The sequence below is a fragment of the Dendrobium catenatum genome, unplaced genomic scaffold (assembly GCF_001605985.2).
Source record: "Dendrobium catenatum unplaced genomic scaffold, ASM160598v2 fragScaff_scaffold_621, whole genome shotgun sequence".
Classification (NCBI taxonomy): Eukaryota; Viridiplantae; Streptophyta; class Magnoliopsida; order Asparagales; family Orchidaceae; genus Dendrobium; species Dendrobium catenatum.
In genome coordinates this window covers 14,413,738-14,439,948 of record NW_021319083.1, presented here as the reverse complement: position 1 = coordinate 14,439,948, position 26,211 = coordinate 14,413,738, and the positions used below count along the sequence as shown (strand labels likewise).

At 35.5% G+C, this 26,211-nt stretch overlaps 1 protein-coding gene across 11 annotated transcripts in view; it reads right to left on the bottom strand.

Moving 5' to 3' along the window:
- Positions 1 to 1,192: 1,192 nt before the first annotated feature.
- The window catches only part of LOC110115934, a 41,295-nt gene continuing 16,276 nt past the window's right edge, over positions 1,193 to 26,211 (bottom strand). For 2 of the 11 annotated variants that reach the window (XR_003700854.1, XR_002305404.2), the window contains 10 exons: positions 26,101 to 26,190; positions 25,908 to 26,004; positions 23,899 to 24,037; positions 21,057 to 21,292; positions 10,633 to 10,656; positions 10,227 to 10,538; positions 6,693 to 7,256; positions 6,416 to 6,517; positions 3,412 to 3,887; positions 1,193 to 3,335 (listed from right to left, as the gene is read on the bottom strand). Coding sequence is in view for 1 of the 11 variants with exons in the window: in XM_028695173.1 (XP_028551006.1) it covers positions 23,902 to 24,037; positions 25,908 to 26,004; positions 26,101 to 26,190 (323 nt within the window). In the remaining 10 variants the exon portion in view is untranslated. Of the gene's footprint in view, positions 3,336 to 3,411; positions 3,888 to 6,415; positions 6,518 to 6,692; positions 7,257 to 10,226; positions 10,657 to 21,056; positions 21,293 to 23,695; positions 24,038 to 25,907; positions 26,005 to 26,100; positions 26,191 to 26,211 lie in introns of those variants that run through there. The other 9 variants (XR_003700846.1, XR_003700851.1, XR_003700850.1 and 6 more) reach the window with 9 other exon arrangements.

Here is a 26,211-nt window from a genome sequence, read left to right as displayed (position 1 = left end):
TATGAGTATAAATCGTCATATTGTCATGCTCTATAATGTGTAAATCATGTTTTATTATAAATTATAATAAAAATATAAACTCTTTGTTATCTTGCTTATTTTAATTATAAGTTGTGAATTAAGTTTTATTAAGGAGAAAGGTTTGTCTATTGAGTTTTGTACTCTTTTTATTATTTAAAATATTTTAGAAAATGGAATGGACCCGATCAAATAAGTTGATTATGATAGTGAGCAAGAATTTATTTAGGAATTTCGTTGAAATTAATATCATGAAATATAAAATTATGGATGAAAAAAAAATAGAGGAGAAATATTATCTCCTGATATTATATTTTATTTTATTTATTGGATGATTAGATAACTCTGGGAGGTAAGAGTATCATTGGGGGTTTAGAAGCTTATAGATAAAGTAAGTTAAATTTTTTTCCCTAGATTATAGGGTGTTACATCATTGACCTACAATCTTCTGATCATTATTGCATGGCTACTCAAATTCCTACTAACTTCATCACCTATCATCGCTAATTATGCCAACACATGTTGTCATATAAGATTGATGCACGTCATCGATATCAACTCTGTCGTCTTTATTTATATTTAATTTCTACCAAATGACTCTTTCAACTTTAGCCAGCTAATGTGTACTTCATTGTGTATCAATACTTTCCTCCAAAGAAAGGCTTCACTTGTAATCAAATATCAATACCAATGGAATATTTTTGACAAGGCCATGCCCCATGATTTTTACCATTTCTATGTGTTTTCGCATAATAACTCTAGCGCCCATTATAATTCTTACATCCTCTTCTTATTTATATAATATTAAGATGTTAAACTCTCAATTTCTTTACTTTTGTGAATGTTCCAACACACAATAATATGCATGTGTGATTTGTTCTAACCTAAAGTATTTTGAAAAAGTTTGTATCAAAATATTATGATTAAAAGCTGCACCATCGTTAATAACACTCCACGCCTATGTATTACTTTTTTGGGGGGATATATAGGCCAATTAAGGCATATTTATACATGCATCGCATACACAAAACTCGAATCCAAGACCTCTTAGTTGATAGTCTAAGCGCTCAACTAACATATCAAAATGAGTTGTGTACACCTACATATTATCATTAGATTGGGATTAAGTGACAATTAATAGATAAAAAAGTGACAATTAATAGACAATATCGTACGTACTTGTAATATGATGATGAAATCATTCAGTAATGCACATTATTTGATCATATTTTTAACAACATAAACCATCAAAAGAATTGATGAAAATCCTTTAAATATGAAAGAAGCAACATACCATATATATCCATAGTTAAACCAATGAAAAGCCAGAGTTAGCTGCGGCTTTATCGCCACTTGAGGACCTGAGGTGCAGATTAAGAAATTATATACCTCAAGTCCAACATAATTGGGCAAGGGCTCCTCTCTCTCTATGGATTAGAAGGCAGCTGGTTGTCTTGCAACCGTAACTTAGCGACTTCAGCCTCCTTGACGCTCCGTCTTGTAGGCATCGATCATTGGTGGTTTGGCGGGTAAGGATATGTTTTTGTGGTCTAGCAATGCTTTCGAGGTCGGTGTTTGTAGTTCTAAGAATGAAATCTTATTATTTGTAGGATTTACCTAATGTATTTTTGATCAGTGGCGTGTAATTAGCTGATGTATTCAAATATGGCAGAAGTCCAGCCCTATCTTCCCCTGCCATGTCCAACTTCTCCCACCATTGTTTATCACCCTAAATCTTTTTAAGCCTCCTTATAGTCATCTCATTCCCAAAAGGTAGCGTCTTCATCTTCGGGCAATCCATAAAATGGACCACTTCCAATGAAAGAGAACACAAATGACACTCCAAATACTCTCAAGCTTCTCAAATCCCTCAAGCAGAGCTTCGTAAGACTTGAGAATGCCCAACCGGCCACCCCAACGTCATTCTCCTCACCATCGAGACCGATTTCATTATCAATATCAGTTATTTGCTCCATTTCGATGCAATTGTACAATGTGAGATATTCCAAGTTCAGTAATCAGATCAGCCACGAGAGGTTTGGCAAGTTGTGGTAACTAGAAATCGTCAGCACAATCGAATTCGGCAGGGCAAACTCCTCTCCAAACAATCTCCTTTAGCTCTGGCATGCTTCTGAGCTCTACTTCGTCCAGTCTTGAGTGGGAACACTTATCGCCGTCACCGTCACATACCATCGACATCACCTCTAAACTATCACAAAACTCCACTTTTAGCATCTGGATACTAAAACGACTGATACGACTATGAAGATGCAACATTCGTTTATGTTAGCAGCAACATCAACACCATAAGTCTGTCAGGTTCTTGACTTTGTAGTGAGGGAGCCGAATCATTCATTTCAGTATCAATATGCTGAAAATCGAGTTTTGCGAGAGTTTAGAGGTGGTGTAGATGGTAACAATAAGTATTCCCTCTCGTGGAAGTAGAGCTCAGGAGCTTGTCAGAGATAAAGGATATTGTTTGGAGAGGAGTTTATCATGCGGAAATGCTGTCGAGTCTGACAGTATTGATGATTTTTGGTTGCCACAACTTGTCAAATCTCTCGTGGGTGATCCGGTTATCGAGCTTGGAAGATCTGACTTCGTACCGTTGCAGCGAAATGGAGCAAATAGTCGAACTTGATAATGAAATCGGTCTCCGTGGAGAGGAGGAGATAGCGTTGGGGCAGTCGGATGGGCATTCCCAAGTCTTAGGAGGCTCTGCGTGAGAGATTTGAGAAGCTTGAGAGTGTTTGGAGTGTCATTTGTGTTCTCTTCATTGGAAGTGATGCATGTTATGGATTACCCGGAGATGAAGGCACTGCCTTTTGGGAAGGAGATGGCTGTAAGGAAGCTAAAAAAGATTTGGGGTGACAGACAATGGTGGGAGAAGTTGAACATGAAAGACAATGATAGGGCGGCGCTTCTGTCGTATTTGAAGGTACAATTGTTAAGTGGAGGCGGCTTCATAGTTACTAACCATTTCTCTGTACACTAACACCAGAAACTACAGCGCCTACCTCAGCCGCCCAATGCAGAATTCCTCTGCACTCATCTCAACTGTTCTCTAATATACTTATCTAACGGCTGCTTTTCTTCTCTACATTACCTTCTTATCTCATCTGCCGATTTAAATACATATATTGGGTTGTATCAAATGTGTTGAGGAATACAGAATATGGTTTAGTTCAAAATCAGTTTTATACTCTGTTTATGGTTTACCTTTTGTTTTGTTTACTGTTCTTGAATCTAGCTAAAGCATTCATCATGGTATCAGAGCTCTTGCTTTCTTCTTCTGCTTCACCGGCTGTAGCCGCAACCTACACCACACTTACTGCAATCTTTATAGTGGCATGTAATAAGACTAAGTAATGGCTTATAAGTAATGATAAATACCTACTCACTGTGCCCTCTGAGCAGTAAACCGAGAAAAGCCAAAATATCCAATCTCCTTCTCGTCACCCCAAGGATCTTGATGGCTCGTATGGGAATCTGATACTAAAGAAGCCATGTGTTCATCTTCTCTTCCATCAATATCCACCTGATGAGATGGTCTCCTTTCTCTTCTTCTGTTCTTTTTGCTCGCCTCGCACTGTTGTAGACGACAGAACTCCCCTCTTCAAAAGGGACGAACAACAATAGCTCCACTAACCTTGCTTTGCCCCAACTGCTGAAGCAGAATATGGAAGACACGAAAGTGATTCAGCTACTTGAGCTGTCAGGGAGATCACTGTGAGGCAGATTAGCTCGGGCTGGTGGTAGGCCGGAAGATCTCGTGGCAGGACGTCCGAAGGCCTGGAAGGCTGCTGCTGTACGTGGAATGGAGGAAGCCGGCGGCATGGGAGCTTCCAGGGGCGGAACCAGCCTTTCATCTTAGGGGGGGCAAAATTTTCTTATTAATAGACAAATATTAAAAAAAAAACAAAATAAAGATATAATTCAAAGTGAAATCTTCTATTCCAATATGATAGATAAATTAAAAACCATTACAATTTTATCAATCTATTTTGCATTTTTTGATAATAATGGATTATATCTTCATTGGGAACCAAATCAAACACATCTTTTTCAATGTAAGGCACAAGGCAATCGTTGAGCCAATCATCACCCATCCTACTACGCAATAGATGTTTAATAATTTTCATGGCTGAAAATGCTCTCTCCACGGTAGCAGTTGCAACTGGTAAAGTTAATGCTAAAGTAATAAGTCTGTAAACTAAAGGATACACGTCATTCTTCTTGAACTTAACAATATGCTTTGCAAGATCAGCAATACTTCTTAGACAGGAGAACTCATTACTGGTCCGCATATCAATAATGTACGTTGATAATTGACTTTTAAGAGCAACAACCTCAACTATAAAAAAATCATTTGGATATAACTCTGCTAGACATATTAATTTCCTCTCATCATAAGCACAAAATGAATCACTTGGGTTTAAGCATGCCACATAAAGAAGTAACTTAGTACTTGATTCAGAAAAGCGATTATTTAGCTCTTGTAGTTGCATGTCCACTACAGTATAAAATAGCGATTATTACTATTATCATTGATGAAGCAGCCAAGCAAGATCAAGATTCACTTGATTCAGAAAAGCGATTATTTAGCTCTTGTAGTTGCATGTCCACTACAGTATAAAATAGATCAACACGATAATGATGTAGATTTGTTTTATCTTCACCTCTTTTCACTGATCGACGACGAGTTTTGTATGTTTCATTCATGTTTGGAATAACAACTTCAAAAACACCACAAAAACGTGACACTTCTTCTAGTAAAGTATTTCATCCATTCTCCCTTAGTAGTTGCAGTCGTTGTTTAGAAATTTGAACCAATTTCATTGCATTTTCAATTGATCTTTCCTCTGCAATGATTGTGATAACTCATTCGTAATGCCCAATATATCAATCATCAGATGCATTGTAAAAATAAAATCAAAAGACTCCATTATATCAATCAGAACACCTTTCCTCTGCAAAATTTTCTTATGTTAAAGTTTGAGCTGATGCAGCAAAACATATTTCTTTCTGAACTTTTGGTGAAGTTAACTTCAGATTTGAGTTCGCATATGCAGAAGTCACTGTCTTAATTTCCTCATTATGATCAGCTAGAAAGTCAAGTAGCTCTAAATAATTTCCTCGATTCTCTGAATTAGAAGACTCATCATGCCCACGAAATGATAATCCCTGACGTAACAAAAATCTAACACAATCAATAGCTGCAGTTAACATGATCTTATATTGTTTTTTGTTCTTATCATCTTTGCTTAGCCATAAAGCTGGAAGATTGTGTTCTTGATTCTTCATCAAATCTTCACATTTTTGTCTAGCCTTATTATGTATACTATTGTGATCTCCAATGTGGCATAATAATTTCTCTTTCTTCTTCCAATTTTTGAAACCATCTCCAATAAATGAATCCCCGCCGCCTTGACCTTTAATAATCTGCTCTTGAGGTTTAAACAGATAACAGTAAAGACAATAAGCAGCGTCTTTCTGAACACTATACTCTAACCAATCAGAGAATTCATCAAACCATTTCGGATTGAATCTACGTGCAATATTACCATATAAAGTTTGGGGAAATTGATGACTTCTGGGTTGATGGGGTCCCTTCAATAAATATGATCTCCGAATCTTATCTCTATCATTTAGATCATAACTCCAAATAGGAAGTCGTAGTCCTGGATCTGCTGGGAGAATATTAATATCAAATTCTATTCGCTCTTTCCTCTTTAAATAACGCTCCATTTATTTAACCTATAATGAAATTTATTACCAAAGAAGAGTAATCGTTAATAAAAAATTTCGAGACACTGTAACAATACAACAAGTATACCGCTATTTCCAAAAACATGGCTAATGCTATGCATCGAAACCTAACAAGTACAAACACGATCTCATAGAAAACCTAAATATCAATTTGCTGATAACATTCACATGTACAAACCTCAACATTCAACAAGTATAAACCGCTACAGCTATGTTATTTACCATTATAACTCATTCTGTTAAATTATAACTCATTCTGTACAAACCTCAAACTCCTTTCACCATTATTTATTAGATTTTAGCAATTATATTATTTAGGTTCAGCTCCAATTATTGTCTTCTTTTTTCTGTGATTGTGCCATCCGAATATGACATTTTTTTTTCTAATAATTGTATTAGAAACTCTTAAAATAACTCATTCTGTAAAGTTTAATTATCTATTTTTGTAGCTATCATAAATATCTTTATTTTTTAAGGTTCTAAAAATTATCAGATCTTTATGGGCTAAGAATTTCAAACATTTAGTAGTAATTTAAGGTTTTATTTACAGAGAAGTTTACTATTATCATTGTGAAGCAGCCAAGCAAGATCAAGATTCAAGAATATTTTAAAGCTTAATTTTTATTACCTGTATGGCTGTATAATCTTCACTTTGACGGCTAATTTTCCTCCGGCGAGTTCCAATGATCCAATCCCTTGCTGCGAAGTCGAAGCAGGGTCCAATCCCTTGCTGCAAAATCGAAAAGCGAATGTGGTTGTAAGGTCCAATCAATAAGAAAAACCAAAATCTGGTTGACTGGTAGTCTGGTTGACAACCAAAGAAACGATGAAGAGCCGATTATCCGAAGAGGGCGGAAGATTGGAAGAACAACCGAAGAAATGAAGAAGTAATGAAGAGGACTTACCAAAGCACCTAAGAATGATGAAAAATGATGTCCTCTTCAGTCTTCTTCCCCGATTCGAATGTCAAGAAGACAAGAACGAAAAATCAGGTAGAGAGCCGGAGATGGCAGAGGGTCGCGTACTCAGCGTTCGCCGTTCTGTGCTTTCGGAGAGGAATAGGGACAAATGAGGCGGAAAAATGAAATATTAGGGCAAGTTTTAACATATTTGGGGGCAAATTACTTAACAACCCTTACTCTTAAGGGAATTTTACATTTTTTGAGGGGGGGCAATTGCCCCCCCTGCTGCTACAGTAGTTCCGCCACTGGGAGCTTCTATAGAAGGGCTGATATTGCTCGTCTTCTCTTGCGCGAGAGGGGTTGGAGTGTAGAGAGAGGGAGAGGAGGGAGGTCCCCGAGCCGGACCAGGAGAAGTCTTCTGCTGGGTGTCCGAATGGGAGAAACGAAGAAGGAAGAACGGGTTTTTTGGCTAAGCTGCCTGAATTCATACTCAAATGGGCATATCACGGGACTACCTTGTCTGACCAACCGGGCCGTTGACGAAATCGGAGCCGTTAACTCAATTTCCTGATATGTGCATGAATTTAAATAGCTCGAAAAGTAGGTGGGAGTTAAATTGATTTCAATTTGAACCAATATGGCAAAAATCAAGCTTAAACCAGACCCTATTAATTTTAAGTAATGAGTAAATTAATATTTAAATGATGATTAATATAATATTTATATGACTAATTAAATAATATTTAAATGATAATATTAGTAAAAAATAAATTAATAATAGTAAAATAGTAAGATCCATCCAACACGGTTGATATAGCTCAAACAAATCCCGATGTAGGCATGAATAAGTTTATTTGAGAGATCTCGACGATCCGGACGTGCTTGTGCAATCCGTTTCGCAAAATGAGGTACTAATTAAAAGATTTTTCTCATGGAACAAACATGTGCTATAAATGTTCAAATGCAAGTAAATTACACATCAAGTCGACGTCGGTCCGATCACACATATTTTAAAACATGATAATGAACAATGTGTGATAAAAAAGAATGAATTCCAAAGGCGATGATGAATCGAGATAAAATACATGATTTGATCCTTTATCACACACAAAGCGGTGCAACATGCATACAAGTGAATCAACCTATGAAATGCGAGTGACTAATTGCCAAAAAAAAAGGTCAACAACTATAAACAGTAAAAGCGTAATTTTTGTTCACTCATGCGTATTTATAGTTCATAATAACAAAACCGAACGATTCTCTATATCCGAACTCCGCTGGTAATAATCTCTCCAAAATGAGGCCACAACATTCCCTTTCTCAGTGCTGGAGCTACCTCACTACTGATGAAGCACAAGAGATCAACAAGTGGAGACAAAGGGCCTATAATTTGCTGACAAGCGTTTCTACCGTGGTTATCGGGGTTTAGGGTAACTTATCAACAAAGCCTTTCTCTATTCCTCGTTTCCCTTCACCATCTTAACTATCTTCGACCAAACAATCGATTGATCAATCTACATTTATCATATTTTCATTAGGGAATGCAGAACTGTGATTAGGAGATTTCAACTGTGATAGATTCTAAAATGATATAATTGATGAAATTATTGTTCCCACAATAAGTTTATGGATTTCAATGTTTTACCACAATTTTCATTTTGAAAATTTGATCGAGAGTGAAGATATAATATAAAGCAATACCCCCTTTAGTATTAGGCAAAGTGATTTTACACCGAAAATTCATATGAACTTTCTTTTGTTCCTCCCTCTCATAGAAGAATGTAAATGTTAGAGATTCTTTTTTTTTATATAAAATGCATTTCGGAATGAAAAATTCAAAATGAGTCTTGCGCAGTAGATGTAATTATTAATCGAAACTATTAAACTAAAATCTTCCACCCAAAAAGAGAGTGATGGTGGCAGCGACGGCAGTTAAATGACAAACAAAACTTGCTTGCAATTAGGAGCTGACACGACCCAAAAATTTGAACTGAACCCGACTCAAAAATTCTGGGTTAGGGTCAACTTGAACCCGAAATGGGTCAACTTGAACCCGAATTGGGTCAGGTTCAGGTTCAACTAATCGACCAGTTTCAAAAACAAGGTTGGGTTCAGGTTGACCAGAAACCCAAGATTGACCCATTTTTTACCCGAAAATCCGAGATTGACCGGTTTTTTATCCGAAAATCGGAGATAAAAACATTTTTTTTACTTGAAAACTAGCAATTTTTTGTTAGCCCCAGGTCATTTATGTCAGGTCATGTATGTCACGTCAGATTGACACGGACCCGAAGCAACTCAAGTTCGGGTATGAAAAACTGACCCAATTGCAAAAATGGGTCGAATACAGGCTGACCCGAATAATGTCAGGTCAATTCCGGGTTAAACTCGAACCCGACCCGTGACCCGAAATTGACATCCCTGCTTGCGACAATATTGGTTTTCACTCAACGAGTTTATTTTAGCACAAAAAATGAACTAAAACATTTAATATTATGTTCCTTCACTTTGCATCCTTTTTTCATCCAACCTAGGGGTGTCAATTTCGGATCACGAGGCAGGTTCGGGGCAAAGTCGGAACTAACTCGAGTTCTGCGCGGGTGCGCGGCTGGCTGGGGCGGCGGGTGCGAGGTTGGCTGTGTGCGCGGCCGGGTGCGTTGCAACGCGCCTGCACAGGCACGAACTCGTGCACGCAGGTGCTCGGGAAGCCGCGCGTTGCAGACTCGTACGGGCGGCTGAATGCGGGTTGACCTGGCAACCCGTCAGGTCAACCCGAACCCGACCCGTTTTTCAAATGGGTCGGGTCCAGCCCGGATTTTTCGAGTCGGATTTTCATGTCGTGTCAAATATTGACAGCCCTAATCCAACCTAGCATCAGTACTTTTCATGTAAAATGATTACTTTACACCCACTTTATTTCAAATCAAACAACCCTTAATTACAACACATGTTAGAACTATGTCTAACATCATTGATGTCACATTTCATTGAGCTATTGATGTCACTTCTTTTATTATTTTTCTAATAGAAAAATTTACGACATGTCTAACACATGACGTGGGTGTACTATATCTTACATGTATTAAACACTATCATAGCAAATGACTTTTATTGACATCAATAGCCCAACGAAATGTGCCTTAAATGTTTTGACTAATGGAAATAGCTAGTAGAAAAAAACTAAAAATGAAAACAAAGGACAAACGAAAGTAATGAAAATAAATAGTCATGCTCAAAGCCTCAAACTTAACCCTCCTCAACCTTACATGAATATTGCTAATAAAATAGAGATATGGTAGAAAAATAGTGACAAATGACGCAATATGGGCATATCCTCTCTTAAGAAATGGCAACAAAAAAACATATCTAACAACATATTTATTCTCTTGAATATTGATTATTTCAAGATAAGCTATAAATCAAATCAAAACCTATTGTGCACACTGACTCGAGTGGGAGTTTTGGACTGGCATTGGATATTAAACAGTTTGCCCACAAATCAAAATAAATAGATTTGGAGGAGAAATCTGAACTCACTGCTTATAAATAAAAGGTTAATAGACCAGCTGCTATGAAACTCTTCTCCATTGATCTGCAGAGCCAGCAGCTTTAAATTTGGAAATTTTGCTTTTGTGCTTCTCAATGCCACCCATAAATCTAAAATGCCAACTATAAACAGTTGTTAGAGTTCTCAAAACAAACATGAAGGGAAAGAAGGATGTTTCCATCATGAAAAAAAATGAATGATTTTGGCTGCTTGAGATTTGTCATCTTTGTACTCGAAGGCAACAGCAAATGAGCATGCAACTGACGAAAGCATCACACCAAATCGAGTCAGTTGAACGATATCTGCGATAAGAGTTCGTCTCTCGTGATGATAAGAAGAATGAAAATAAATAAGAGATCTATCTACATTATTGTACAGATGCAAGAATCAGCATACTCGTCTTCGGAGTCGCTTGAATCACTGTAAGCAAATAAAAGGCGAATAAGTTAGAACAAATTTTAAGGCTCAAGTGGTACAAAGTTAGAGTAAAATACAGTAAAAATATATTAAGGAATAATATTCCAAAGTTTATTGCTAAAAAAAAGGTAATATTCACAGCTTTTGGAATGCCAAAACTAGTACAAAGCACTGCAGGTTATATCTAAAAAATCAGAGTTTAAACTGTCAATTTCCTGAGTGCATATGAAAAGGATATTAAGCTATTTATTTTTCTTATAATGCTAACTTACCTTGTTATTATTATTATCAATGAAATACCAATGAGATTAAGAAACTCATAGCATCTATGGTTGTCCTAAGAAGATAACAAAATGAATGGTCTGCGAATACCAGTCTTTTATGATGCGCATCAAATTGTGCAAATGCACACAAAACTTTGCAGATCGAAAACTCTACATTTTGATTTCTTCTTGCTTCCTAAGATGAAAATTATAAGTATGAAGAAATCCTTATGGATGATAATTTAATACCTTTTATTAGGAAAAATCCATAAAAATTTAGAAACCTAACAATCGTACAATCTACTTAAAGTCTTGTCATTTTAGAAATTCTGGTGCATTAAACTTGATAAAAATCAATCAAACATGCAAGAAAAATTAAAATTTAAGAGAATAAAAATAATGAATAAGGAAAATAAATTATCAAATCAAGCCTCCTGCTAATACAAGGAGATTGCCACTATAAAAAATATTCAATTACCTGCTTGATAGAGAAGAAGACTAAAAGAAATTACACATTTAATAAAAATATTATCTTGGAAATACGTCATGCATATACATGCCTCAAACCCATTTTTATAATCAAGAAAATCCTTTAAATTTATAATTTAAAAGCAATTAAAATCTTATAATTCTGAGGGTGTGACTCTTGCTACGAGTTTTATTATGAGTTCTTAAAAAGCTACCCCGAAGTTCACAAATGAACATATGAAGAAGAGCATTTGTTCCATGAAGTATATTAAATAGTGATGAAGTACTACTTAGATAATTGGCCCTATTGCAAGGACTTCATGTTTCTAATTTGAAAATTTCCTACAAGGACAAAACCCTTTGGTCAATTACCTCTAAGTATGGTAAAGAACCCTCAATCAAGGTTAAGAATATGAGCTCTCTAATAGACTTATGTTGTGATCAAAATCATATAGTTCCATTATCCAAAGTAGTCATGAGCTATATTCTATTTAGTCAATGAACCTAACTTAATTGAAAGAACGTTGCTGGCAATCACGGATTATTTTGTTCAAAGGGACTTCATAGATCAGGGTGAAAGCTGATGGAGAGTTCAACTTTAGTTTTCCTCATCGTGATAAAAGGCTTTGTGACCTATCATATGCATCAGCTCCAGGTGGCAGCAAGGAGGTAAGGTTTGTTGGCTCAAAAGACGGGGATGCCAATACTCAATTTTTCCTATCTGGCATTTGCCAAAAGATGGGGGAACCAAATCAACCAACTTAAATTTCCTCAGAATCAGTTCACTGAGAAGCCGGCTGTAATTATTGAGATTTATCAATTATTCAATGCTAAGGGGAAACAACAACCCATTAATCCATGAATAGTAATAAGTAGGGGTGCAAACGAGTCAAGCCTACTCACGAGCCGGCCCGGACTCGACTCGGTAACATGCTCGACGAGTCGAGCTTATCGGGCTCGCAAGTCACGCTAGACACGATTTCGAGCTCGAAGGCTTATCGAGCTCGAGCTCAAACAGACTGTTGATCGACTCGTCAGCTCGACGGCAGAGCTCTTGGGCGGGAAATCCAACCGCCTCGTGAATATTGTGACGATGACGAGGGATGGACCTCGGGACAATGACAAACAGACCTTGGGACTACAAAGGTTACGCTCAGACAGCTCGGTACGACGATCTCGATAGTAGACGCGACGACTACGACGACAGACACCATGACGAGCGATGGATCTAGATTCTCAACAGCAGAGCTCGACGAGCCGCTCGACATGAAGACGAGTCGAGCTCGAGCCCAAATTTTGAGCTCGACTCGAGCTTAGTATTTGATAATTGAACTCGACTCGAACACCCCTGGTTCAAGCTCGACTTGACTCATTTGAACCCCTAGTAATAGGTCGCATGGGACCGATGAGATCACCTCCTCTTTCTTTAAATGTTTCTAGAACATTGTTAAGAGGGAAGTTCGGGCTGTTGTGTCTAAATTCTTTCTTAGTGATCAAATGCCTTAGCATTGGAAAGAGACACATGTCATTCGGATTCCTAAAGTTGATAATGCCCATTAACTTGTGTCAAACTATTTAGAATCCGCTTCCATCCATAATTTCTAAAGAACAAGGCACTTTTATCCCCAATCGCTCCATCTCTAATCACTGCCTTCTCGCCCAGGAAGACATGTTGGATGCTTGAGCTGGATGGAGTAATTGTTGAAAGAGATAACATTAGTGTCATTACGCTTTTACAGCACACTCTGGAGAAAGCTGAATGGGCAGCCCTTCCAAAAGAGGGACCTGATATTGCCTTCCTCACCCATTTCAAGCAGGTTATTTTTCATCAAATCTAATGATGCTGCAACATAGTAGCCAACTATTGTGCCAAAATTTGATTTACAATGTATTTTTTTGTGGAATGATCTTTGTATTGACAAATCCTCCACCTACTTTTTTAGTTTTGTTGGGGGAGGATGATGATAACATTGCTCATACAGTAATATTTTTTGCCTTTTTGCCTTTTCGATAAATGCAAATGCAACTTTCAAGACCTATCATATGTATCAAGCAAAACCAAAAACTTGAGAGCATGTCATTAACAATAGATTATTTGAGAGAGAATCGTAGTAATGAGTTTGAGAAGACATTAACTTTTTGTGAGCTGAGGTTATTTTTAAAATTTTCACCCTTGACAAATAGTTGCAAATGATGAATAAATTTTGTTTCAATTTTTATGATTTATAATTTCTTTTGAATTTAATATTTATATCTAGGTGTGACCCTGAAATATGGGATTTAGGAGAATTTAGAAAGTAGGGTCCCTGTTGGTTGAGATTTTTTTTCAACATAGCTATCATTAAGACTTAAATCTTATCAACTCTAATCTTTGCGATGAGAAAGATCGGACTTAAAATGCAAGACTTACGGCTTTGCCCTACATGTAAGGCAAACGATCAAGAAATAGTGTAAACTTGGAGCTTAAATTTACAATTGAAAGAAAGTTTGTGACCTATCAATTTGCTTGTCATTACAATTGCACACTTCTCGACACAATAGCACGCTTTTTGAAGCAGCTACATGATTCTCAAGGCTGGCACACAATTCTTAAAGCAATTGCACTTATCTCGAAGCGACATACTTGAATTTACTAATTATATTTTGATACATGTGGGATTTAAAAAAATCTGAATTTTGGTAGTTTGTGCGAGCATTTCTTGTTAAACTGCACACAAAATTTCATTTTGAAAAATAAAAAGATCACCTTCCACTTGCATGTACGCGTTGCGGATTCAGTGACGTCGTGTATATTATTCATTGTTTTCGTCATGTTCAATTATATTGATTGTAGGGGTTTTTATAGTAATTTTGATATTTTGGAGGAGAACTATTTTGAGAAACAAGCAACTTCTGAGTGATGCTGCATTCCTTGTTTGTCTTAGATGCCGCATTTAATCCTATCATGTAATTCACGGTCTTTTTTCATTTGGTCGAATTGATTTGTGAAATATGAACGGAGATCAACAATATCAAAAATTAAAAAAGAAAAGAAAGTTTTGTCCAGAGGATCATACCTCAAACGGCGCCCAACATCCAATATATCGAAAAATTTGAACACCATAAAATTTAGGTACTTAATCAAATTCTGAACTGGACTCAAGCCTGTAAATACAACGGCTAGCCTGTTGCAGCCCTTCATTGATAACAAGGATTGTTAAAATCTTAAAAGATGGAGAATATAGGTATTCAACTCTAATAAAAGAGTTTCATAAACAAATCAACAACACTCATGAGTGCCAAATGTCAATGTGGACGCATATCACTGTCTAATCATCACAACACCAAAACAAATATCCCTCAATAGAAGTGAGAGAAAGAGGTTGCAAAGGAAGTGTTGTATAACATATTTCAATGGTTGTCAATTAGTTCAATGGCTATCCATTCAGGAAAAACCATAAACTTGATATGGGTCGTTTGATGTATACTGTAAACCAAAGCATTTGTCAAATAGATCAGAATAATGAATTGTGAGCTCCGAAAATTTCCGCCTCGGTCTCCCCTCTTTCAGGAATAAGTTCCGGGGTAAATTTTCAGAAGGCATATTGGGTTTGAAATAAGATACTACATAGAGATTTCGCCCTCAACTTGCAAGGACTTTAGATCTGAGTTCTGGTTTCCTATAGGTGCAAGCCCCTATTGTTAGTTACCTCTCCCGATAGCGATAGAGAACTTTCAATTAAAGCTAGTTGTCGATCAGATATGTAGAGATATTGTATCTGGCATATAGTAGCAGCACATGGGTTTGGTATTTGAAAATTTAATATTTAAAATAAAAAATTTACCACCTTGCACTTAAAGCGAATGGTGGAGGGAATGATGATGAGCTTGATCAAGATCCCATGATTCCATCATCCCAAGCCATCTTGGTCTCTGGTCTACTTAGTCATAGGAGGTAGTCAACCCAACCTGACAAAAGAATCTTTGTTGGCAGCCATGGGTTGCTTCGTCCAAAGGTACCTTGTAGACCCGGGGACTTTGTCTAAAGGGATAAATTTGAATCCACCTTAGCTAACAGAGCACTTTGTGCCCTATCGATTATATCTTGTTAATTCATAACTCAGGGATTTAGAGTCATTAGGGAGCATACGGGCTCTAGATATTATCGTAATTTAGCGATGTCATTTAACAGCAAACCAACCGGTTCAAAGGGCCCCGATCATAATTATTTATCTGCGGTGCCATTTGGCGACCAAAACTGTCGGTCAAAAGACACGTTCCACGTTCTTGCTAACAATTGAGAATGAATCGTAGTGATGTTCTTGACTAGACATTAGCTCTTTATGAGCTTGAGTGATATTTGAATTTGTCCACCTCAGCAAACTGTTGCGAAGTGGATTTGTTTTGCCTTAAGCATCTGATGGTTAATTTCAATCTTTGAATATTTGGATTTAGTAGTTTTTGGATCTTTGAATTTTTGGGCATTTGAAAATTTGGGGGTATTTTAAATGCTTGTGGTCTCCTCCGGTTGAGATACATTCAACACGGCAACATCAGGGTATTTATGAGAAATTTTATTTATGGGTTGAACCTTGTTGATTCTATCTATTTACTGATAGAGGATCGAGCTCTTCGTAGGCTTTATGCATTTGTTAGTGAATTTTCTTGATTATCGGCCTTGAAGGCCTAATATGAACGTATAAAAATAAATATCTTGGTCGACGCTGTGACCGTACGTTTGTTTAATACTTCGAGCCGTGTTGACTCTAATATACTCGCATAGAAGGATCAGGCTCAAACTTAAATTTATCATTTAACCCATGCAACATCCTCAGACATCACGTGTTACCCATAATACGCTCGTCGGTACCCATGCGAGTATTAGGGAGGCATTTTTGTAATTATTTGTTGAACTTTGTCGACACTACCTAATTGCTAACAGATGATCGGATTCGTTGTTAGTTTTGTGCCTTTATTAGTAATTTTTTCTTATTATGGACATTGAAGGCCTGATATGAATGTATAAAACCAAATATCATGTTCGATGTCATGATTGTATATTTGTTCATTGGTTCAAGTCGTGTCAACTCCCGACCTATCAAGGAGAATGATTGAACTTAAACTTAAGTTCATTTCTTGACCCACACAGCATCCTCAAACGTCACGTGTGTAAATACGACATGCTCGTCTGGGCCTATGCGGGTGTATATTATTGAATGTATCTAAGTTAATGTGCTTGCATGTGCACTTCTGTGCTTATGTGTATACATATCGTAATATATATGTGGGGGCATTTTTGGAATATTTGACGCTGAGCGGTCGTGCGGGTTACCGTCATTTAAATGTACGTGAGTTCTATTTGAGACCTTATAGACACCTTATGTCTGCTTATATGCATGTTGCAGATTTGGTGGTGCAACATCGTGGTGCATTAGGTATCATTCGGGAATTTGTAACGCCATTTAAAAGCAATATAACTTTTTTTTGCGTATCATTTCGCTTGGGTGAGGGCCCATGATAGCACCTAATGTCTCGAGCATTACACAGCCATTTTGCCTTTAGTGCATCATATGCTTTTGAAAGCGCTAAGCTACTAAATAAAGAAATTTGAGACATCACCATCATAATTAGATGAAAGTAAGAAATTTTTCTGAGCTATCACTATCAAATTAACATTTAAAAAACTTAACAAAGAGAAAAAAAAATAAACCACTTTATGTTTTGCAAGAATATTTTCTGACCAATTGCGATCCGAATACCATAAGGACAATGCCACCAAATGCGATTGATGCAAAATGAAGGAGGAAAAAGATCACAATACAAATAAGATATAAAATAAAATAGGCAAGAAGCATACTTATTTTTATACGGGAGAGAATTGAAAGGACTACATATTTACTTAGTTATTTTCATAGAACAAGCATATATGTTCCTATATATAGGTAAGATAAGAAAATATTAAAAAAATATATAATAGAAGAAAATAAAATAAAATAAATACTCAATAATGAGAAATATAATAATAATAAATAGTTAGCACATGTAATAATTTAAAGATTATAACACGGACACAATGTAGCATAAAAGATATAACTTATGTTTGGAAACAACAGTGATCATAAATGAAGTACTTGAAGGTTTTGTTGCCTAGAGGTTGCAAATGTTGCGAGAGGAATATGATGGAATCATGAGAAGGGAACTGACATAAATTGGACTCAAAATGCCAATATGGCAAATATATTATATTTAAATAAAAGTATAAAAAGAGATCATCGATAGAAAATTGTTGACAAAGACTATTGTTATAAAGAATTAACGGAGTAAGATCTGGATTATGTCGCTAATATAGATGATCAAGGAAAGGTTGGTCATGATAGTACCATGTCTGCAAATGGTAAGAGTCATCGAAGATGACCACATTTGAGATGGAGAGAAGGATCACATAAAAGGAGAAGTCAATGGAGCATTGTGATAGGAAGCACTTGTAGATCTCAAGTAATTCCTATTAATCTTTGGAAACAACGAGAATTCTCCACCAAAAATCCACACAAAACTAGGAAAAACAGTAAATAATTTGTACTATTTGATGAAATGGAAACAAAAAATACCAAAATACTTGATCCTCTATTCGAGAGGAGGATCTATCTCTCCCAATTCTCTAGATGCCACTAGAGCCCAAAACCTAAGAGAGATCTCAAATATCAACCAAATTCAAAATGCCCTAACTCTAGGAAAACAAACTATTTAACGCATACAATCCAAAAGGAAATCTCTAAACAATCCCTGCATTCAAATTTCCATCCTAAACTTCTCCTAAAACCTTCCTAATCTACTCTTTTGGACTATGCGGTTTGATGGACCTATGCAGGAGGTGGAACTTCTCTGCCTCTGTTGCCCGCAAGCCGGTCCCGCATGGACCAGCTGGATCGGTCTAACACATAGACAAATCACAATGGAGATAGAAATTTTGAGGAGTTTGGAATTTGCCTGAAGGTGCTTAGAGAAGATTGGAATTATTCTAGGTCATGGCTCTAAAATACCATATTAAAGAGAGAATTGAAAAGTAATCAATCATATTCATAATAAAAGTATATATATACATCTTTATGTTGGTAAGAGAAGAGAACAATAAATATATATAATGAATGAGAAATTCTAACCTAGAGATTACAACTCTTGTAAATAAGTGTGACCGATTCGTGAAATGTGAATTAATTAAAATGAGTCGGAAATGAGATTCAAGATGAAGAAGACGCAAATAAGTTTTTTTCAATAGAAGCAATACTATAAAATGTTGAAACATGTGACAATTTAGATATGATAACACTTACAATTGTAAGTTAATTAGTAACATTAATAGGTCATGATCAAGCTTTGTGTGATTTAAAAGATAGTGCTCACAATAAAAGCACAATTACAATTGTTTTCACAATTCTTAAGAAAGTTATGCATGGCTACTCGTCTTTTGGACCAATCATATTGAAAACGAACTAGCATTCAAAATTTGCAAACTACTCCAATTGTGAATAGCATGATGTCATCAAAATAACCAAAGTTTTAAAATTAATATAATAATGATATGAAGTTCACAAGATAATGAAAGAGAAATACAAAGGTATCATTAATTTAAGTTAAAACGTTGGTTCAAATTTCTCCTATAAATTGACTTTCAAGAATGACGAGTAGATTAAAAAAATAGAGAAAAAGGTCGCAATAGTCAGTGTTCAATTTAGTCTCATAAATCCTTAAATATGGCCTAAAATAGTCCCTTCAATATATTATTTTCAAATATATTTGAGAAGTCAATAAACTATTATAGATCAGACTTGAAGAATCAAGGGTTTTTTTTATAACACATTAGATAGTATAGATCTAAACCGGCTCCCTATAAAAAGTCTATGGACCATTTTGGGTTTTCCTCCTAAAAAATTTAATCAAATCCTTGACTCTTTTTTTAATGAGATAAGAGATAAATCGCATAGTATGTGGCTCAAACTCACGATGTAGAGAAACAACCTTCCACAACCACTAGGCCGTTGATCCTTTTGTAAAATCCTTATTCTTTTGTTAGAGCCTTAAGAATTAATAATGATCAACATACTTTACTATTTTTAGACACATTACTTCACTCAAGACAAGACCGAGTTCCAAATATATTAACCATCAATCAATTGAGAGAAAAAAAAAAACAATTAGCCACTATAAGCTACAACAACATTATCATTATCATTAGCCTGATCCCAACTATTTGGGATTGGCTTGATGAATCCTCCTACATTTATTCTAATTAAGAACTGCATGAGTTTACAACTTTGTTGTAAGCAAACCTTTTTACACTTCTTGCTACATTACCTATGGTATACAATTTTTTTCATAATTCTTCACCTTATTGGTGCATCTTTCATCTATCATTTTTCATGCTCACATCAATTCTATTTCTCACTACCTTATCATCAATAGGTTATACTCTCACTACTCTAATAATAAGCATTTATGCCTATACCATCCATTGTTTCAAGTCACATCAAGCCAAATATTCTCATTTTTTCCACACTCGCTTTAGCTATTAGTGTCTTCCTTGTTGCCCAAAACTCTGCTCTACAATAGCATATCCACTTTAACTACAAATTTATAAAATATACCTTTGAGTCTTCTATAATCTTGAGATGGTCCACCATTTTAACAACAATTTTTTTTACTTTATTAGTCCTTTCCTCATGTATATCCCCGTTTTTTAGAAACCTTTAAAAGAAACCAAAAAGGAATCATCTACATTCCACATCATGTAAGGAACTAATCTAATAATTTGCTAAAAAGCAAAGCATTAGTAATTAGAATCTTCAATAAAATTAAATTGATAAACTTAATGATATGGAATTTGAATTTCCAGCCATATTAGTCCAAGATGCCAAGTTATTCTTTCAAAGAAGAACTTATTTAAGAAGATCACGAGAGAAATAGTGCCTCCCATATGGAAGAACAAGAACTGGAACTATCAGGATGAGTGGTTTTCTGGTTTGGCCCTTGAATCAATATCACTTGAAAAAAAATATATATAAGAACATAGATCTTGTGCAACCTTGGGGGTGATGATGTGGCAATTGAGAATAAAAAAGATAAGGCGATTGGGGAGAAGTTTGAGAGATCATTAACAAGGAATACTTAGGGTAGGATGGGAGGCCAGCAACGGGTACTCAGTCATATGAGCTAGCGAGTAGGTAAACAAACAATTAACAAATCAATATAATCTCTAAGAGTTGAATTCCAGGGTTATAATAAAGTTATGACCTCGTGCATTGCATTGAAAGATTTCTTTATCTCACAGCAGAATCCATGATATGAAAATCAGTACTGCATTAAGCACAAATGAAGGTAAATTACAAGACACAAAAAACGTAAAAATTTGAAAAGTAGACTTGCAACTTTTCACAAGACTTCGATGGCATAAGCAAACAACAAAAATGAATCTGCTTCATAGCCACAAAACTATCAAGCAGCAAAAGAAATGTAAAAAAACGAGTTCATGTTTATGTGCAAAGTGATAAAATACAATCAGCTCACGTAAAAATAAAAACACACGCAAAATTAAATTTATCATACTAGCAACATATATGAGATATTCACCGCAAAATCAAGTAGAACAAAAGCTGGAAAGAATAGCAAAAAAAAGGAGTTAAGGATAATTGCTCAAACCTTGGCTGGAATTCCATAACTTCTACAAGCTTGTTGCCATTACAATCATTCCACCGGACTTTCTTCCTCCTGCTCCTCTGTCTCCTCCCCTTCATCCCTCCTTTCTTCAACGCCGATGACAAAAGTGAGCTTGCCTCCACGTCTTCCTCATCCCCCTTATCCGCCCTTTCCTTAGAAACCACAGCGATATCCCCATTACACATCTTAGCATCATTCCCGCCCGAATCCATCTGCACCTACACCCAACCCAAGGATTCCGGGCATCAATCTACTCCCTAAACCAAACACAATTGGTAACACACCACAACCCAACCCTATTTAAAATCAAACCATAAGAGAGCAATAATAATACAGTAACTCAACACTGCTACGATCTACAACACGAAAACAACCCCCAAATTCCCATCGAATTGCTCCAACGCTAATCAAATCATCGATTCTCTGATCGAATATAACAAAACCAAATATCAAACAGAATGGATCGCCGTCACTAACCCTCGCACCGATTAAAGAACGAGAAAAAGCGGAAAGGACGAACAGAAGAAAAGAATGGAGTAATTGAATCAACTGCGGACGATAACTTCGATCGAAGAACTCGAATTCTACGTTTTTTGCTTCCTTCTGGGAAGATTCAGACGAAAGCAATAGGAGAAATCTCAGAAGAAGCGAGCGAGCGAGGGAGGAAAGTGAGGGAAAAAAAGGTTCGAACCCACCTCCCTCGCTTCGCATTCGACGACTCGCTATTTCAAACGGGAGTGCGACGCCTGACTCGAATAACGTAAATCTTATGCAACGCGGTTAGACGGTTTGATTAGTACGATTTGTTTTGAATGCGTCGGTACTGCTTTGGAATGATGGCCGGCAATAAATGCAAGGGTTATAAAGTCGTGTTCTTTTGATTTTTTTTATTTGTTTGTGCACGGGATTCTGATTCGGGGCGGCTAGTGGCTGCTGAGCGTTGTAATTTGCTATCGTGCGCTGGCTTTGTAATACTGTCGGATACGGTCCCAATGATGTACAGAGCATTATGGATTTTTTTATCATTATTTTTTAAGTAAGAATCCAAATTTAATTTTATAATAAATTAATTCTCAATTATTTTCCACGCCTCTATTTACTAATATTCTTATTTGGTATTTAAGACAGAAAAATTAGGACAATTTATGACAGGGAAGGTGAAGAAAATGTTTGGGTGATTATAGCTTCCACTTAAGAGATTTTGGGTGCCTCTTAGTAGAGTTGTTGCTTTTATGTGTAATTATCTCCAATGAAGTCAGGGGTATAAGTCTTGAACAACTATAAGATATTCCTAGTTAAAAATATATGAGTTTTCGAGAGAAGAAATTATTTTGTGCGGAGTCCGGACAGAAAGAACTGTCGGGATTTGCTGTGTATTCTGAGTATTTATTATTTATTTGTAAATACTTAGCAAATACTCAGTTATAAGTATTTGCTGAGTATTTGTTGAGTATTCGCTGAGTATTTATTGAGTATTTACTGAATATTATTGATTTGCTATATATTTACTAAATATTTATAAATAAATAATAAATATTCAATAAATACTCTGTGAATAAGTAGTAATCCAAACGGTTCTTTCCGTTTGGACTCTGCACAGAATAATTTCCATGTAAGTTAAATCTATCAAACCAATGATCAAATTTTTATAAAAATATATTGTTCAAAAAATTTGTCAAAAGTATATTAACATATGACAAATATTTTTTTACTAATTTCAAAAAGTTTTATTGCTTGGAATAATACTTGATATCAATTCATGAGATATGAGATCTTTAATGTAAAATTTTCAAATAAGAAAGAAAAAATGATGGGTTTAGATTAGGTAAAATGACTCTACTTATTTTAGTCATATATTATGAAGGATGTGCTTAAGGTGATATTATATATGAATTTGGAAATATATTTTTTAATGGTGGAAGTAAGAGTTTTAAGATGCATAAGTGATCATTAGGCGATGGTGATTAATCTTCCCAATCACTCTTTTTATAAAAGGGGCAATCAACTAATATGAAAGATAGACATCATATGAAGGTACTTGATTAACACTGGGATTGATCATTTAACGAGCATCGATGGATAACAAATGAGACAAATAACAAAGAAGGTTGGTATTAATCATAGATGGCTAACAAATGTTGAAAATTAGCATGAGATGGATGAGAATCGACTATAAATGTTAGATTTTAGGCAAAAACGTTCGATGGCTACCTTATTTTTTCTCTTTAGGGGGGTGGGGGAGAAAAGTGACTAAAAAGCGAGCGACTATCCAATGCCAAATTGGAAATACGGGCGACTATTAATTATATGTTTGATAATTCTCATTATAGATGAACTGAAGACATTGGATGTCGATAGCTAGCAAATATTAGAAATTTATAAGTGTTGAACTATGATCACTTAGTGATATCAAATGTCGCAGAACAATCGATGATATGATTAGATATTTTCGCTATATGAGGAGACATTGATGCTAAAAAGTCTAGCTTTGAATTTTTTTGGTGGCTAGCAAATGCCAAATATTGATAGACAATGCATGATAGTGAATTGGGAATGTCAAATGGCAGCTAGTGATGAATTCAATCATTCTTCCTATATGTAGAAAGGGAGATTTGTGATCATAAAGGAAAACAATAAAAATTTATTACATAAAGAAAATTGCAACAAAGCAATCAGTTATAGTCAAGCTGAAGGGCTTTATGAGGATCTTAATGAATCCAATAAATGGTTATTCTTACCTTACAACCTAAATGAAAAATGTTAGATATATATACTCTTTCTCCCCTAATTGGTAAAGATGGCTTTTGCATTTATATGTACTTACTGTTCATTCCTTGATTTTCTTCTTCAATGTTTCAATGAAAGAGTCTCTTTCTTCTGCTGTCATTCCTTGGGTGGAGCAGTCACCTACACCCCATTCAGCACCTCTAAGGCAGTATTTGTCCTGGATTTCCCTTTTATTCCTGCAATTTCCACAGTGAAAAACATTTAATATGATAGATGAGTTAGCAAGTTGTTCCTGAGCTGATATGATATTGGATCTGGGCTTGTTACAGTCAAATTAAATCTATCATATCTTGATTCAGGTCAAATATGGCTCATTAAGTTCAATCCAAGCTAAAATTTGACTTGATTTTCGGTTTATTTTCAAACTGGTGAGATAAATTCTTAGGCTTCGTTCGGGACGGCTTTCTTAATGCTTTCTAAAGTAATTTTCTAGTACAAAAATTTCTAGTTCAACAAAATTTATACTAGAAAGCAATAATCCCAAACGAAGCCTGACTTTTTTACTGCTTTTTAAAGCAACTTCTTAGTACACAAAAAAATTTAGTTCAAGAAATTTTTATACTAAAAAGCCGTCTTATTAAGCAATAAAAAAGCTGTCCCAAATGAAATTTTGGCCTGGCATACATGTAAGGATCCATACAAGTAGATAATGCATGCATATAGAAGCTTTAATGTATGTATCTGTGAGTACAAATATAGACATATACATGAATGTATGTATAGATTTAAGCTTCGTTTGGGACAGCTTTCTTACAACTTCTCAAAGTAGCTTTCTAGAACATAAGTTCTAATTTTTATACTAAAAAACTTATTTAAGAAGTAGTAAGAAAACCGTCCCAAACGAAGCCTTATTCAAATCTATATGCATGTATATCATGAGAAGATCTCGAGCTAATTTGATCTGTCCAAGCCTGAATTAATTAAATTTTGACTCAATATAGGCTTTACTGATGAATTCGAGTGTTAATTTAAATCAGAATAAAAATTTAATTTAATTTTTTAGTGTTCTGAAATTCAAAGTCAAATTAACAGACTTAAATTTTCATTTGGGATGATTTTCTTACTGCTTTCTAAAGCAGCTTTCTACTATGAAATTTTTTATTTCAAAAAATTTTTGTACTAAAAAATAATTTTAGAAAGAAATAAGAAAGCCTTTCCAAGCTAGAAGCCTTAATGCATACTGCTCAAGTGATGATGGGTACTGACATGCTCTAATTCTTTAGCTAAGCATTTCTATTGTAGCTGATGATGAACTAACACACTGTATTATCACAAACAATATAACTTGATAAAAAAAAGATTTAACAATGAAAAATCTGAAATTTGATGCATCGATATTAAGAGTACCAACTTCAAAACTGAGAAATGCCTCTTGAAGGCCTCCTAGTGGCTTTCATGGCAAGTAGGGCAAACGAAGTGAAAATCATGAAATTTTTTTATATCTATATTGTTGAGAAGAGAAAAATCTGAAAACGAGAATTTGACCTTTAATAGGACACAATGGAGAAAAAGGATTCATGTAGCCGACCCCACGTAGTGGAATAAAGGCTTGATGTTGTTGTTGTTGTTGTTGTTGTTGTTGTATCTATATTAGTGTGGGAATCAAAGATGGCTGAATGTCTCAAGATAAAAAATACAAGTTCTAAAAAATAAAGAGGAAGAATAGAGTCACGGTCAAGAGTGACAAATCAACTTCAGTGCCATGCCAGGAAAAAGTCTTACTATATTTCATGATCAAATAAAATATTCTTATAAGGAGGCTTCATTTGGGATGGCTTTCTTATTGCTTCTTAAAGTGGCTTTTTAGTTAAAAAATTAAAATTTTTGAAGTAAAAAGCTGCTTTAAAAAATAGTAAGAAAGCCGTTCCAAATGAAGCCTTAGTCTACTTCATATCTTATAATAGCTATATGCATGACAAATGAAGACAATTGCATAATCATTGCAAATTAAATAATACTTGAAAAACTAATATACACATTAACTATTGTTTAACAGATTTTCTTGATGACTTCCAACGGGAGGAATGAGTAGTTAATGAGAGTTACCTTTCCTTATTCAACTTTGATTTCTCCAATAGTTCCTTGAGCACAGTTGATTGTTTAAACCTTGAATCAAACTCTGCATACTTCTTCTGATTCTCATCTTAAAGAAGCAGGAATCCAGTCTTTATCAAGCACTGAAAACTAAAATGAAAAATGTAAACCAATTTACCAAAATCAGAGAGATGACGTAGCACACCATTCCATTTCTTGAGGAAATCAATCTCTGGTAGCTGAGGGCCTGGAACAGACTCAAGCCCAGTAAACCCCGAGAGAAACCCAGCATTCACTGAAATAATTAAGAAATTCA